This window comes from Drosophila grimshawi, unplaced genomic scaffold (genome assembly GCF_018153295.1).
Source record: "Drosophila grimshawi isolate 15287-2541.00 unplaced genomic scaffold, ASM1815329v1 contig_311, whole genome shotgun sequence".
Lineage (NCBI taxonomy): Eukaryota > Metazoa > Arthropoda > Insecta > Diptera > Drosophilidae > Drosophila > Drosophila grimshawi.
In genome coordinates, this window is record NW_025063098.1 from 7710694 (window position 1) to 7725442 (window position 14749).

The 14749-nt window shown below is 35.3% G+C and overlaps 1 protein-coding gene across 1 annotated transcript in view; it reads left to right on the top strand.

The window, feature by feature from the left end:
* The window catches only part of LOC6564459 (dorsal-ventral patterning protein tolloid), a 36199-nt gene that overhangs the window by 14268 nt on the left and 7182 nt on the right, over window positions 1-14749 (top strand). The window contains exons 3-4 of the mRNA XM_001990022.2: window positions 13008-13348; window positions 13421-13839. Coding sequence (XP_001990058.1) covers window positions 13008-13348; window positions 13421-13839 — 760 coding nt within the window. The remainder of the gene's footprint in view (window positions 1-13007; window positions 13349-13420; window positions 13840-14749) is intronic.

The following is a 14749-nucleotide window of genomic DNA, read 5'->3' on the forward strand; positions in this document are numbered from 1 at the left end:
CTTCAATACATGCCTAATTTTATACATTAAATCAGAATTTCCATGGTGTATGTGTTTGCTATGTCTTCATAGCAAAATTGTCGTCTTCTCCAGAGATGTGCTCAATAAATCCATTTACTAAAGTCGATATGTTGTTTTTATACTCTTGTAGAAGGAATTATAATTTTGTCGTGGCACGTGTAATTTATTAAGGTATACGATTGTACCACTCGAAGGATTTAATTTGTGGAATCGATAGACATAAAATGTCATTCTTTCTGATTCAATATAACTTAATTTTTTTTAAGACATCCAGCACATAATAATATTTCGAATTAAACGAAAATTCAGATATTAGCAGATTAACTCCAGTCTACAAGGGTATGCAGTCTTCGACAGGTCTAAGATAACCTTCCTTTCTTATTTTTAAAAAATTGAGTCATACAAAAAAAACCTTTCTAAATGTTTTACATAAGCTTAAAGCCCCTTTGTTATGCACAGAAAATGTGCCTCCAGGATATTCGTTAAGTAAGCCCATATCAGGATTGAATGGCAAAACCTTTAAGATTTTGAGATTCAGATGAAAGTACAAAATGCATATAAAAATCCCGGCCAACAAAATATTAAATCAATACTGAATGATGTCGCTATGTTAGTCAAGCTGCAGAGGAATATAATGTAAGACTTCATGTATTTCAGCAAATGCATATAAAAATATGCAAACCACTTTTGAAAAAATCAATGTTTATCGTTTGTTAATGAATTACGGCATACCAAAACGGTCTTAAACATTCTTAATTAATCTTAAGCCTCTGCTCAAGCAGAAAACGGAAAAGTTTTTTAAAATTAGAGGTCGAATTCTAGGCTTAGTAGCCGAGAGAGTATTTCAAATTGTAATGTACAAAACCGGACAACAAAATATTTAAACAGAAATAAATTATGCTGATGTGTTAAGCGTATCTGTCAATGGTCAAGGTACAAAATATAAAATATTATTATTTCCTGTAAACCATTTTCAACAATTGCATTTAGAATTATGCAAGATTAAGTTGACATTGGATTGCTGAATTACATGCATATTCAAGACTGCATTTAAGATTGTCTGAATCATTTTAAACGCGAACATTTTGTCTAGCTGAAGCCATCAGAGCGGAACACTTAAGCAAATGGATGCCGATGCCGATGTTGGAGGCAGACGCAGTTGCGCTAATGAATTTGCATGGGCCGCAATGCATTCAAATTGGATCAAAGCGATGCCAGACGGTGCCAATTGGGATGGTGCTCTAATGCTGGGCTTGTTGTTATTCGGTGTTGGAGCTAATGGGCGCGTGGGAGTAGCTGTCTGTCTGCTTGTCTTTTTGGGCTGTCGAACTGCACCACCAGAATTCAAACCGCAAATGACACTACAAATGTGAAAATGGCGCGCAAACGCGAGCCCATCTGCAGATAACTAAGCAAAGTTGCCGACAGTAATGATGACAACAGCAACGTTCTTGCAACAGCAACAGCAACGATAACAACAACAATTCCAACAAGACCGCAACCATAGCTAACGAAACGGCAGACTGTGCGGTTTCCACTAGCCTGGCAGCACAAACAACGTATCCAAGGCCCAAGCGACTGCAAATCATTTTCAACCCTCTCCCTCCTCCCAGACACACACTCACACACACACACACACAAGCATGGTATATATACGAGAGCAGTACGCTAAAGCTCGCCAAAAGTAATGCTATTCTTCACCGCCGTTGACTTTTTCAGCCCTAGAAATAAAAAGCCACTTAACAGACATTGCATGCACCGTTCCTACGAAACACACTACTCACGGGGCTGGCTGACTGTCGGGAGGGGGAAGGCAGACGGAGTAGGACTGTGGAATAGAGACAGACGTCACAAACTATTTACGGTAACGCACTTTTGGCGCCATTGTGCAGAGAGTTGCCACTGTTTTCACTGTTTCCACTGTTGTAATTGCGGTAAATACGTCCACATGTAGATGGATTAGGTTTAACGTTCCAACTAACTGACAACGGGAATAAATTTTAACAAAACTGTGCAACCAAACTGTGCAACGGGTGAATAGCAAAATATTGCATTCATTTAGATTAAATCGTTCAAAATGGCGAAATACCTTCTTCTCTAAACTGGGAAATAAATGGCATTAAACTTACAGCCTGATTTCACAATACCTAATATTCCTGACATTCACATTCTTAACATTTCGCGATTCCATTATGAGTCTTCGCTGTCATTAAAATATGTATGACAAAATTGCCGCTTGATTCAAAAAAATTTGTTTCTCCAAAATTAATAATAACATAATTAATTTAAATAGAAGTCAGGCTATAGCCACTTTTCTGTAAGCAGTTAAATAAATACCTTATATTCTAAATTAGAAGTCTCTATTTCTTTTAATCTCTGGTATTCTGTAGGAGTATAAGAAACTTTCTTCTGGCTGTTACACACTTTTGCGTAACTTCATAAAATTATTTATATAAATATTATACAAGTTTTTTTTTAATACGTATAATTAACAATGTTAGTTCTTCTTTTTGCTCTCTGTGCCAATTATAATTTTTTGCCTTTTAATACACATTCAGCATTACATTCAGAAGTTCGTTTAAACTAAATTCTTTACAGTGTGTGACATCGTCTACATATGCTTCCACATAAAGTAACTACGATCAAATACAGGGTAACTGCTAGTCGACAACAATGTTTTATGCTATCTTATGTCTGCCACAACCAGTTCTTTATTATCAGTAAGCAGCTGAAAAGAAACTTGCTCTTTTCATTGTAGGTCCTTTGAAAAGCCGGTTAAGCATGACACAAAAAATACAAAAAAAAAAAACAATAAATATAACTAAATATGAGCGTCTGCTGTTACAAAACGGAAATGCAAGACTTAAAAGTCTCACATATACACCCACACATACACAACAAAGCTTTGCTGCTGCTCCTTTGACGATTTTGCCACTGAAGCGCTAATTTTTGCAGTCTCTCATTGTGTTTCCTGTCCCTGAATGCAAACAAAGAGAAATGCAACTGACGACTTTATTCCATTTTGCAACTAGTAACATTGTCAAAGAGAATTGAATTTAAATTTGTTTACTTTTTATGTAATGTAGACTAAAAGCCATTTTAAAAATGTTCTGACAAATAACACTGTTAAGTTAAAATCTAAGTTGCAAATTAAATTATTTACAATTCAAAGTGAGTAATCAAGCTTAAATTCAAAGTGGAAAAAATAAAATTATGAATATAATAAATCTATGGCTAATAAAATGTAAAATGGTGCAACATTCATGGCAAGGATTAGGGAAACACAATAAAAAATCAAATCACACGAGCATATAGATATATATATATATACTTGTTTGCTTTATATTTGTTTGGTGAAGTATTCTTATTATTTAAAAATGTCTTTCGCCTAGAGACCTGAAGGCAGGTCAAAAGCCAGCGAAGGTCATAAATATAAATAAATATTTTCATTACGAAAATATGACTAAATTATCGTGTAATTGTTGACTATTTGCTATTTGGCTCTTAATTTGAATTTTATATAAAATGGCATCTAATAATATTTAAAGTCATTCATTTAAAGTATTCGTTTTGTTGAAAACTAAATGATGTTTGTGTTACTTACAGTGTAAACATTCAATTTTTGCTTCAATTTTATTTGTTTGTGCAAATGAATGTATGAGGGAAGCATCTCCGACCCGAAAAATGCGTTGCATTCCATTATTTTTTACTCTTCAGTGTATTTGGGGGCAAATCCTTTTAAGGAGAAATTTGAAAATAAAACTATTATATTTTGAACACCTGGCTTCAGGGTAAATAATAGTCGAGCTAACTCGACTACAGCATTCTTACATTTTTTTTTTATTATAAAACGGCTACTTATAAAGTTTGAAATAAATGTTGGTTTTTGTTTAAAAACATAATTTGCACAGTTGTCCTAGTCAAGTTTTGCACACTATTGGCAGCCCCAGCACAGTTTGACTAATTTAAAATCCATTTTGAGTCTTAATTGGGAAATGGCCTCTCTCAGCGAGAAAAACATACAGCAACATGTGTAAATAAAATAAACTTCATTTAAACTGTTTGCATAATTAATTAATGCCGAAATGGAAGTGTGAGTGTGTGTTAGTTGTGTGCGTGTGTGTGTATATGTGTAGTACGCCTGGGGGAGGGGCGTGGCATAAGGACAATTACAGACTACTCACGCACAGCATGCACAAAGTAAGCCGACGGACAGCCAGATAGATAAACAATTGCAACAGTTGCACGATGCGAGCGACATATCAAAGAATTGTGTGTGTCTGCATTGGTGTGAGTGAGAGTGGGTGTATGCATGTGTTGTGCGTGAGTGTTGCTTTAATAGTATGTTGCTATCAAATTTAGCATGCATAGTACATGCATACGTGAGTTTACAGCAGACAATCTGACATACAGACTACAGTTTTTATGCTGCGTACAATTTGTTTTTTGCTGCATACTTTAAGGCACTGTCTTATACACAAAACACAAAAACAAATATATTTTATTTATAAATATACAGTCGTAATACAGTACGTATTGCAGCATTATGTTAAAGTCGAAAATACTTTGCATTTGATGTACTTGGAATTATTTTTTATGTATAAATAAGTAAGCATACGAAACCAAGACACTAGCTCAAAAACTGTTCTGCTAATGCTGCCTGAAAGTCAATCGAATTCTCTTCTGCATGTATGTATACATTTGTGTGTGTGTGTGTGTGTGTGTGTGATATTCAAATGCTTATGTCAATATACTAATCTTATTTTAATTGTTTGCCTAAAAACTTTACAAATTGCATAAGAGGGAATCTATAAGCCAGAACGGATATGGTGATTTTTGGTTTGCTTGATGGCCTGGCCAAAATTCCAAAATGGCAAACAGTTCAAAAACAAATTGAATGCGTTTTGCCTTCCTCTGTTATTTCTTTTCCATTTTTCATCTGTATCTGTCGTTTGGTTACTAAAGCAAATTGAAGCAACTCGAAACGGAATTTATATACCAAATGAAATTGAATTCAGCAGGCTCAGCAAAGGGATGCTTGTGTCAGGCACTTGGAGCCATGAGAAATTGGTTACAGCTAGATTGGGTTCAGAATTCAAATATGGTAGTTGTGTTTTATTATGAAGAAAATGCTTTTGAATTAGAATTAGTATTTAATGTGTCTTACAATGTGTTCCTGTTCCAAATCATAATTATTAATATTTGTTAAATGAAGATTAGTAGCAATTTTTTCAAATCTAAACCTGGCTAAACGTGATTTATGGCCCTGCACAAATATTGAAATTTATTGTGCCACAAATTGCAATAGCTGTTGGTCTTCAAATGTAGTGTGTCTTTTAGGCCTCAGTTTCCCAAATATTTGCGCTTGTTTTGACTTTACGTTTGCAAAATATGTGTGTTCAAAAATAGACTCTGCCGTGTACAGCATTTGCTGCTGTTGTCATGCCACAATTATCTGATGCCACAACGAGCACCAGACGGAGTTCTAAGGGGCGGGGATTGCTGCTCCGAACGCTTGGTGGGGGTAGCTGTTGCACTGCACAATGAGAGTTTGTTGAACCCATTAGGCAGCTTCTGTATGCGTTGCCACAGCCTGCTGCCTGCTGCTGCCAACACAGTAATAAAGTTCGAGCGAATGATGTGTGTAGGTGCAACGCCTACACACACACATTGGGGCGCATCATGTGGCCACGATGAATGTTTTTTAGCCGCTCTTCAATGTATAAAACCTACGCGCAAAATATTTCGCGCTCAATGACAAAGTTTTTCTAAAAATGATGCCAGCCGAAATGTTTCACGAGAGCCGAGCATAGCCAGCGTTGTTCTGTTAGTTTCCACTTCCAATATTTATCTTCTTTTTTTTGTTTGCTTTTTGCCTTTCGTTTTTGTTTTTTTTTTTTTTTTTTTTGTGGCGCAGCCATAGCGTATAGTTTCTATATTTGTGGTAGGTGTAAAGTGGCCAGTATTTCAAGGGAGTGGTAGGATGGTAAGAGGAAATTTAGTGTTGCACGACTGCATAAATGCTTTGACGCAGTTGTCCATCATAAATCTGCCTGGGGCAACTCAAACACTGACCCCATTTTATTTGCACTAAAGATATAGATGCGATTTGCCACACACATATAGCGCGTCTGGATTTTGATGTGGCTGACGTGGTACTTGAACAAAATTCATTATTTCATGTTGGATGTAGTAAAATATAAGCATTATTTTTTTCAATCTATTAAAAGCGTTAGAATATGGGAGTGTGACTTATAAAAATGATTATTATTCAATAATCAAATCATATTGTTAAAAAAAAATTGTTTTGTCTATATGCAAAATAATTCAGGGTTTTTTAAAGTATATAAACAACAGGGAAATAATAAACATGGAAATGCAATATTTATTAATAATTTATTATTATTAAATTTAATACATATATTTATGTATCAGAAATGTATATCGTAATGAAAGATATATTGTATCAGTCAAAACAAAAATTATATTTCTTTCGCAAAGACGTCTACTTTACTTTATTCGGTGCATTGAGCTGTTCTTCTTCAAGCTGGTGATCACACCAATGATTTCTATCGATATCGATATCATATGTTAAGTACATAGTTGCATGTTATGTTACAGTCCTAGTAGTACACTAGTGACCTGCTACAATATTAACAAAAATGTTTCATCTATATTAAACAAGAAAGAAAGAAAACCACAAAATTTGTAGCGTCTTCCTAAAGGGATGTTAAAAAAGTCAATTGTGAAAAATATTAAACTGTACAGTAAAATTTTTTTATTAATCCATTTGATAACCATCAGCATATTTCAATTGAACTGACACTTGAATGCCTTTAGAGTGGTATATTTTACATTGTTAAAAAAAATACAATTTTTATGACGGTTATTGAATGCTTGATTAAACATATCACGTGCATTGTTGTAAAATTCTATGAGTACTTATCCATAAGTAAGAGCTTAAACATAAATGTTAAATGCAATGAGTATTTATGCATAAGTATGAGCTCAAAAATAAGCATTTGGAGAATACAAATATTCGGACATGGTACATGCTTGACACAAATATTATTTCTATACGCGGGGCTTGTTGCTGCTTTACATTGCATATGTGAGTTCAAGGCGAAGGTCGCCACACAAACACAATATCCAGCTGAACTCTAAAATCGTTGGCCATAGTCGTCTATTCCGTGCCGTCCGCTGATGGCCCAAAGTGCCGGATGTGCCTCTGGCCAATAGTTCAGCACAGCGGGGAACGCAGGAAGCTGAATGCAATCTGTGCCAGGGACCAGATTAGTTTGTCCGTTCGTCTGCCATTATTTGTCTGCCTTTGTTTATTTGCTTTGATTTCATCTTTAATTTCAGTCGCGCCCAGTCCGGTTCGACCATTTATTCTGTTTGTTTGCTGGTTGCTTATCAAAACATAATTTAAGCCTGATAAATTTGTTTTTCCGGTCATTCGGCATGGCAGCAAGCCTTTCAGTGCAAATTAAACAATATTGTGTATGACTTCTGCAATCACGTACACATTGATATTATAATATAATTAAACTGTTATTTGTATGTATATATTTTATATATATTTATACAATACATGCCAATGTTTTTTTGCACTGTCAATGCAAAACATTTTTAGCAAAAAAATTGCCACTGATAGCAGTTAAACGAATCAAAAAGTCAGCTCCGCAATTATTTGGCCGTTTAGCATTTAGTTTTTGTTCGTGTGTGAATTCGCTTAGAATTTATTTGAACATATAGTGGTACTTGAATTATTTCCTCTTTATGACAAAAGCAGCATAGTAAAACAAAGCAACAACAAAAAAAAATAAACGAAAAAAAAATCAACAACAAAAAGTTGCTTGAAATGGCAATCAGTTAGGGGACGGCACAATGCTCTTTCATTATTTAATTTTGATCCAGAAAGTGCTCCCTGCTGCTGATGCGTAAAATGCGTGGACAGGATATTGTTCTTGTTGAAATTATTGGTTTTCTTTTTTGCTGTTGTTGCTGTTGCTTTCGTTGCATGGTGCGTATCGTCAGCCAGCCAGCAAAATCACATAATCAGTTGTGTGGCAGTTGGGCCAGGGAGCAGCTAGTTTATTTTTAATTAAATTCTGTGCTTATCGCGTCAAAGACTCATAAACTGGCGTTACGCATGTGCTGAAGAGGGGATCATGAAACATCAGCCCAAAACTGCAACTTGGCAAATATGCTAACATGTTTGTGGTCGCCATAAAAAAGGGTTTTTGCAAACTGGACCCACTAGTAGCCAGTGCCCCAGCTTGCAGCACAATGCGGCACGTCGCTACGTCAGTTCGTTAGTGTGAATGATGTGGGATTGGGGGCGTGTGGCTGAGCAGGCTAAGGGGGTTGGGATGGTGTTCAAAAATTTAATTACTTTCACTTGTGCGAACTGTTTGTCTGCCAGACGAAAACGTCGAGGCGTTAACGCGTCCAGCATGTCTGGACGGACGGATAAAGCACCAGCTAAGGGCATTTAACTTAAATGTAATGAAATTGTACACGGACTCTGAGCTACGCACGTTTGCCTTTCTTGCTTTCCACTTCATCATCAGCTTTCTCTCTTCCGCTCTCTCTGCCGCTTTCTCTTTATTTTTGCCGTTGGCATTTCACTCGTTGCGTTTGTGTGGGCAGCCTATCCTTGCGAGGACGATGGCCGCAACTAGCACTCTTAGTTGAAGATTGCCAGGGCCGTCTGTCGGATTTGTGACGCATTATGTGCTAAGTTTTCTCGCCGGCTGTGCTTCAAAGTGCATTGGCTTTTAACTGCTGCTATTTTTGCGCTGCTTCCACATCCTCTTTCCATGCCACATTCGTTTTGGTTAGCTGTTTTAAATGCCAACTGCAAACGAGTCCATTTTTTTTTAGTTTTTCATCCATCCTTTCAAAGATATTTTACTAGGTTTTTTTCTGTCGACTTTATAGCCACAGCGAATTCATCAAAATCTCCGTATCAATCATACGCCATGTCATACGACGCTAGCGTGGCTGTGCATGAATTTTTATTTCCCATGCTGTGTATGAATTTTGTTGAAAACAAATGTGGTGCTAAAGTAAAGGCTACCTTTATATTCATATTCATATATTCACACATTTGTTATTCGATCATTTGTTATTTATATTTAAAATTTATATAAAAAATATATTTATAGCACATGTTGAGACTGAATTATTTAAATTCCTAACGCTACCAGTGCAACCAGTGTACCAGTACCAGAGTACCACTATATTAAATAACAAATACCATTCAAACTTGTAATAACATTCGACTAGAAAATATATGAACTTGTTCACTTTCAATTGAAAATACTATAGAAAGTTGAGTTTACTGAAATTTGATTTGTTGCTTAAATGCACAAAGATTGCAATTTTATGCATGGCTTTCACTATTCTACTACTAGAACTATTTAAATTTATAGTCAATACACTTTGAAATAGTCGCTCTGAAGTTTAGAAAATCGGCTTAATTTTTGCGCCAAGTGAAACTCATTTTATTATTCAGAAATTTTATTTATTTATCAGAATGTTGTGTCTTTCTAAGAACCAGCACTTTCCTTTTGATAATTCTAGATGTAAAAAAAATGCCTAATTTCCAAGCTGCTTTTTTACACACATATAATTCTAACGTAAGCTTTTTAGAAAGTTAAGATTTCATATATATAAAAACATTGTAGATAGTAACTTTCCACTGAGCTACTCGACCTCTGAAGCAAAACAGCAAAACTTTAACTAACAGGTCAGAAAGCAGATTTCATTACAATTTTCTGAATTGGTTTTTTTGCTAAAAAGAACCCTTTGCACTTTCAGAAATATTCTCTGTTATGAAGAAATACATATCAGGAAAATAGAATAAACGCCTTTTTAAATTAAAAAAAAACTTTTTTCCTATATTTAGAAATTATATTTTGCATAAAAGCTTTTTTTCTGAGTGCATTTGGGCTTGTCTTTGCTATTTACATTGTGGTATCTTGCTCCTCAATGTAAAATTTATGTACTTATTTATTAAAACCCAATTGCATTTTAAATCATCATTTGCCCAAGTATGCTATTCTTAGTCCTGACTGCAGATTAAATGATTCAAACATTTGATTAGCATTAATTGTATCATAACTTGGTCATTTGTGTGAGGATTGCTAACATAACTGTAATAATTGCAAAAGCCGACAGTTTAGCAACAAACCAATTACATAATAATATGCAATCAATCCATATCTCGAAACAACATCTTAAATATTTGATAGCATACTCATCTGACAGAAGTCAAATTTAGAAGTGGGTTTCAAATGCAAATAATCAATTTATCATTATGTACGCTGAAGGTTGGCAATCATTCAAAATAATAATTCAGTTTTTAGTTATGGGCAATATTCATGCGTATCTCTTGTTTTCTGCACTCTTCTCACCAATGTGCTGACCTAGTTGTTTGAGAGGTGGCATGCTCCCATGGCAGCTCCACGCTTATTGGATTTGCGGCTGCATTTGCAATAATCATATTGCCTGCTGCCCCTGCATCATAGACTTCGACTGTGCGACTGTTCTGCAAATTCAAAAGTGGGGCACGCTAAGCGGTCTCAAAAAGTCAAAAAGCGTTAACTTTAATACCGCTCATCCTTAATCCGATTTCACTATGTATACAGTATAAATAGCCTTAAAGCAGTAAAAGTTGCAAAAAAAAGGAATGAAAGAAATAAAAAGATCTAAAAATTTCTATAACAAGCAGAGAGAGGATTATCCAGATGTGTTTTTCCAACCATATAATGTGCATCAAATACACGACGGGAAATTAAATTAAAGACACATGCTCTTTTTAATTTTAGATAATAAGAAAACATAATAATATAATAATCTAATACTAAGAAGATAGAACGGTTATCTTAGACCAACTGAATTAAATAACCTTGTTGATATATCTACATGATATAGTCATCCGATCCAATCAACTTCGATCTATGTAATATCTTCAGTTAAAAGACGGATTATTCATCAAGACTGACCAACCTTTTGAGGTTGAAGACATCTATTTAATGCGTTGTCAATTCAAAAACAATATTAAAATACCTTTACAGCTAACTTAATAAAACTAATGCGAAAAAGCAATTAAGTTCAATTATATTTTATTGAGTGTATAAGTTCTCATATATTTACCACACTCAGATCTACATTTTACTTAAGTATAAATTTAACCTTATGCGTACATGATTTGAATATAACTTATTTCATATTAATTTTACAACAATTAACAAATGTTTGTGTATAATTTTATGTAAATTTACACATTACTTTCGAAAAATACTTAATATTACTCGAATAAACCAGTGTTAACTTTCAAGCATAAAGCGGAAAACTTTGCTAAGCGGCTTTAAAAAAAATTTTCAAACCAATCATAATTATGAAAAAGGGATTAAGAAATAAAGTCAACTTAATTATTTTCCATGTACTGTTAACAGTAGTTTACAAATGGTATGAAAAGCGATTTGAGGACCTTTACGAGCAAGGCAGGAAAGTGACTACAGCTGAATGCAGAAGTTTAACCACAAGCAAAGACAATAGGGGGTAAATACCCCCTAATAAAGTTCTTCAACATTTCCCTGAATAAATTTCTTCAATATTGACAGAAATTAAAAATTTATAATTTATTTTTTCTCTAAAAAGTTATGCTATTAACTTCACTTTGTAGTGAAAAAAATTATTGGTAGTTATCCATTTATGTTTAATATTTAAGAACTCCTCTATATAAAGACTTTTTTTTATTGTAATTTGTTTATTAATATTAAGGAAGCTCAGGAAGTTATCGATAAATCGAGAAGTTGTTTTCAAAATTGTAAGTTTCTTGCACTTACCGATAGAAAACTCAAGAACTTAATAACTTTAGCTTCATTCTATACTCTTGAGCCATGTTTAATGGGTAGAGGGTATTAATTCAACTTATAATGAGTACATGACGTTCATATCAACTGCAGACGGGAATAATTGGCTTTTCTTTATGTCTTTTATGGCATGCGTATATAACAAACACACTTAATTAATTTTATTTAACATGCCCGAGCCTGATGTGGCAACTTTTTCATATTTACCGTATTAACTGTTATCATTGTGCGCTGGACGCTGTTGGCCTTTGAACATTGCCTGACTGCTGACCGCGTCTGTATCCACAACATGGATATGCTCGCATGTTGCTCGCCGGTTAAAGCAAACAAACTGCCTGATGGGACCGGGCTGAACAGTTGGCCACACTGATATACTAAATAAATGGATATGCAGTGTCTATCTGGACCGCTAGGAAAATAACAGACAGTCTGCTATGGTCCTGCCTCACTCCATATCAGAGAACGCATCCCAACACAACACACGTTGTTTGTATAAATTATAAATGACGAGCAGAATCTGGACATTATGGTTACACTCGGAAAAAAAGTCGACTTGAAATTTAGAACATTTAACTGATTTTTTACTTTTTGTTTTGATTATAAAATAATTGAAATGAAATTGAAAATTCGAAATGCTTCTCTCTAATATGATGTTTATATTTAATATTTTGTGACAACAATAAATATATTTCTCTAAAATATAAAATTAATTCTTATTATTAAAAACATTCGTTATAAGAAAAAAAAAACATTCGTACAAAGAAAATTTCGATATTTTATTTTAAAAAAATTAATATATTTCCCTTAAAATAAAGAAATGAAAACACTTAAAGGGACACCAGCTTTATTTTTATAAATTCGCTCTCTGAAAAATAAGACTTTCTTCTTTTGTCGAATTTGTAGAATTTGAATTATTTTCTGAGTGTAGAGAGCCAGATAAACGTTACCACATGAAATTTCAATTAAAATACCAATTCATGCGCTTTTGCTCTTGTCGCTTATAATTAAAACAATATCTTAGTTATTCTACTGAAATTCTGACTGGTTCCTCTAATTTAAAACGAAATGTCTTTAAATGCCACACAATTTATCTTGCAGGCGGCTTCATGGGCGATATTGCGCTCCCCAATGACGATACAGGGCCGGTGGTGGCACACACTCCAACTGACGACGGGGCAACGAGTGAGGAACCGCTGCCGAAAAAGGAGGACGAGCTTATGTTAGCGGATGCAGTATCAGTGCCGGCAAAATACAATGCGACTTTTCAACTGGACCTCGAGAAGCTCAAGCAGGAAGTGTACAACGAGGGTCTGCAGGTGGAGGAGGAGGGGCTAACGGACATAATACGCAAGAAGACCAAACTGCCCAGCGGGGGAGCCATCATGACTGGCCAGACGCTGACCAAAGCAAGTGGCATTCACAATAATGATGCCACCATAGTAAGTTACCGCAGTCTAAGCCTACACGGATTTCCGAATGTGACCCTTCTATCATCACTCTCTATTTTTCAGAGCGCCAATGAGCCGTTAAAGCCTAGCGCGCAGGCCTTATCCGACATCGCCCATCCTCCCAACTACAAGAATGAGGTACTGCCGGCTCTAGAATCTACGGTTATCGAGCATCGTCGCATTGAGGAGTTGAATGTTGCACCTGCTATGCTGCAGTACAACAAATCACAAGCGCTGCTCCGCAATGTAGATGCTCGGAAAATACAATCGAACAATAAGGATATTGAGGACGATTCGGGCAACAATTTTGTCGCAGAGCGACGCCAACACATTGTGCCCACCTCGCTGCCCACGCAGAGATCGACGATGCCCAATGTATATAGCAATGCCGGTGGCAATGGCATGCATCTGGACGAGGATGTGGACTTCTTGCATTCCCAAGGCGTGGTTCGAAGAAGACATCGACGGGGCCCCAAACATCGGTGAGTAATCTGGCGTCTACAGTCTCTCAAAATTCTGCTCCACATTTTCCATCTTCAAAACAGGCGTCTGGGAATTTAGAGCACCCTAAAGCGCTGATGGAAAATAAAGAAAATACAAAAATTATATTTCTGAATTTTATAAATTAATTTACAAATTTGTATAGTGTTTACTATTAATAAAAGGTATACGGACTGTATTGATAGTATTGGAATAGTTATCAACTTAAACAAGCATTCAATTCAGAGTGGACTCAAAATATTTCTTGCTCTTTTGCTATCTTTTGCTCGATTATTAAATCTAAACGTTGCACGCTTGGTTGCAATTGGCCGATGATGTCGCATTTGCTCTAAATCCAACTCCATCCTCCTATCTAAGGGACTCACGTGCTTCTGATAAGCGACCCCAATGTATTTCAGTTCGTTATTCGCGTTGCTGTGCAATTTGATTCGATTGAAATTTCACTTACGAGTTTTGCGAGCACAATTTCTTCGTCGTCGTCCTGTTGGCGGCATCGGGGCACGATTAAATTGAAATTCAAGATGTGAAAAGTTAATATTTTTAGCGACAAACCTAGAAGAAGCACAGTTAGTGGGCACATATACCATGCAATTTAGCGTTATTTGCTAAAAATAAGTCAAGTTGAACAGCATTTAAATTTCAGTTTATAGATTATTATTGCAGTTTGTTAAATTTGAAAATATAATTTCGAAATTGAACCCTCGTTTATGCTATTTTTGATTTTAAACTTTGCAACGCCTTGAAGGAAGCGATTGCGACACAATAATCTCGATCGCAGATACAAGTCACTAATTGTGATGTAAAATAACTTAATATTAATTCGTTCCGAAGAAAAATTGAGGTGTCAGCAGATTAACTACAGTCTACAGGGATATGAATCTAAGATAAATG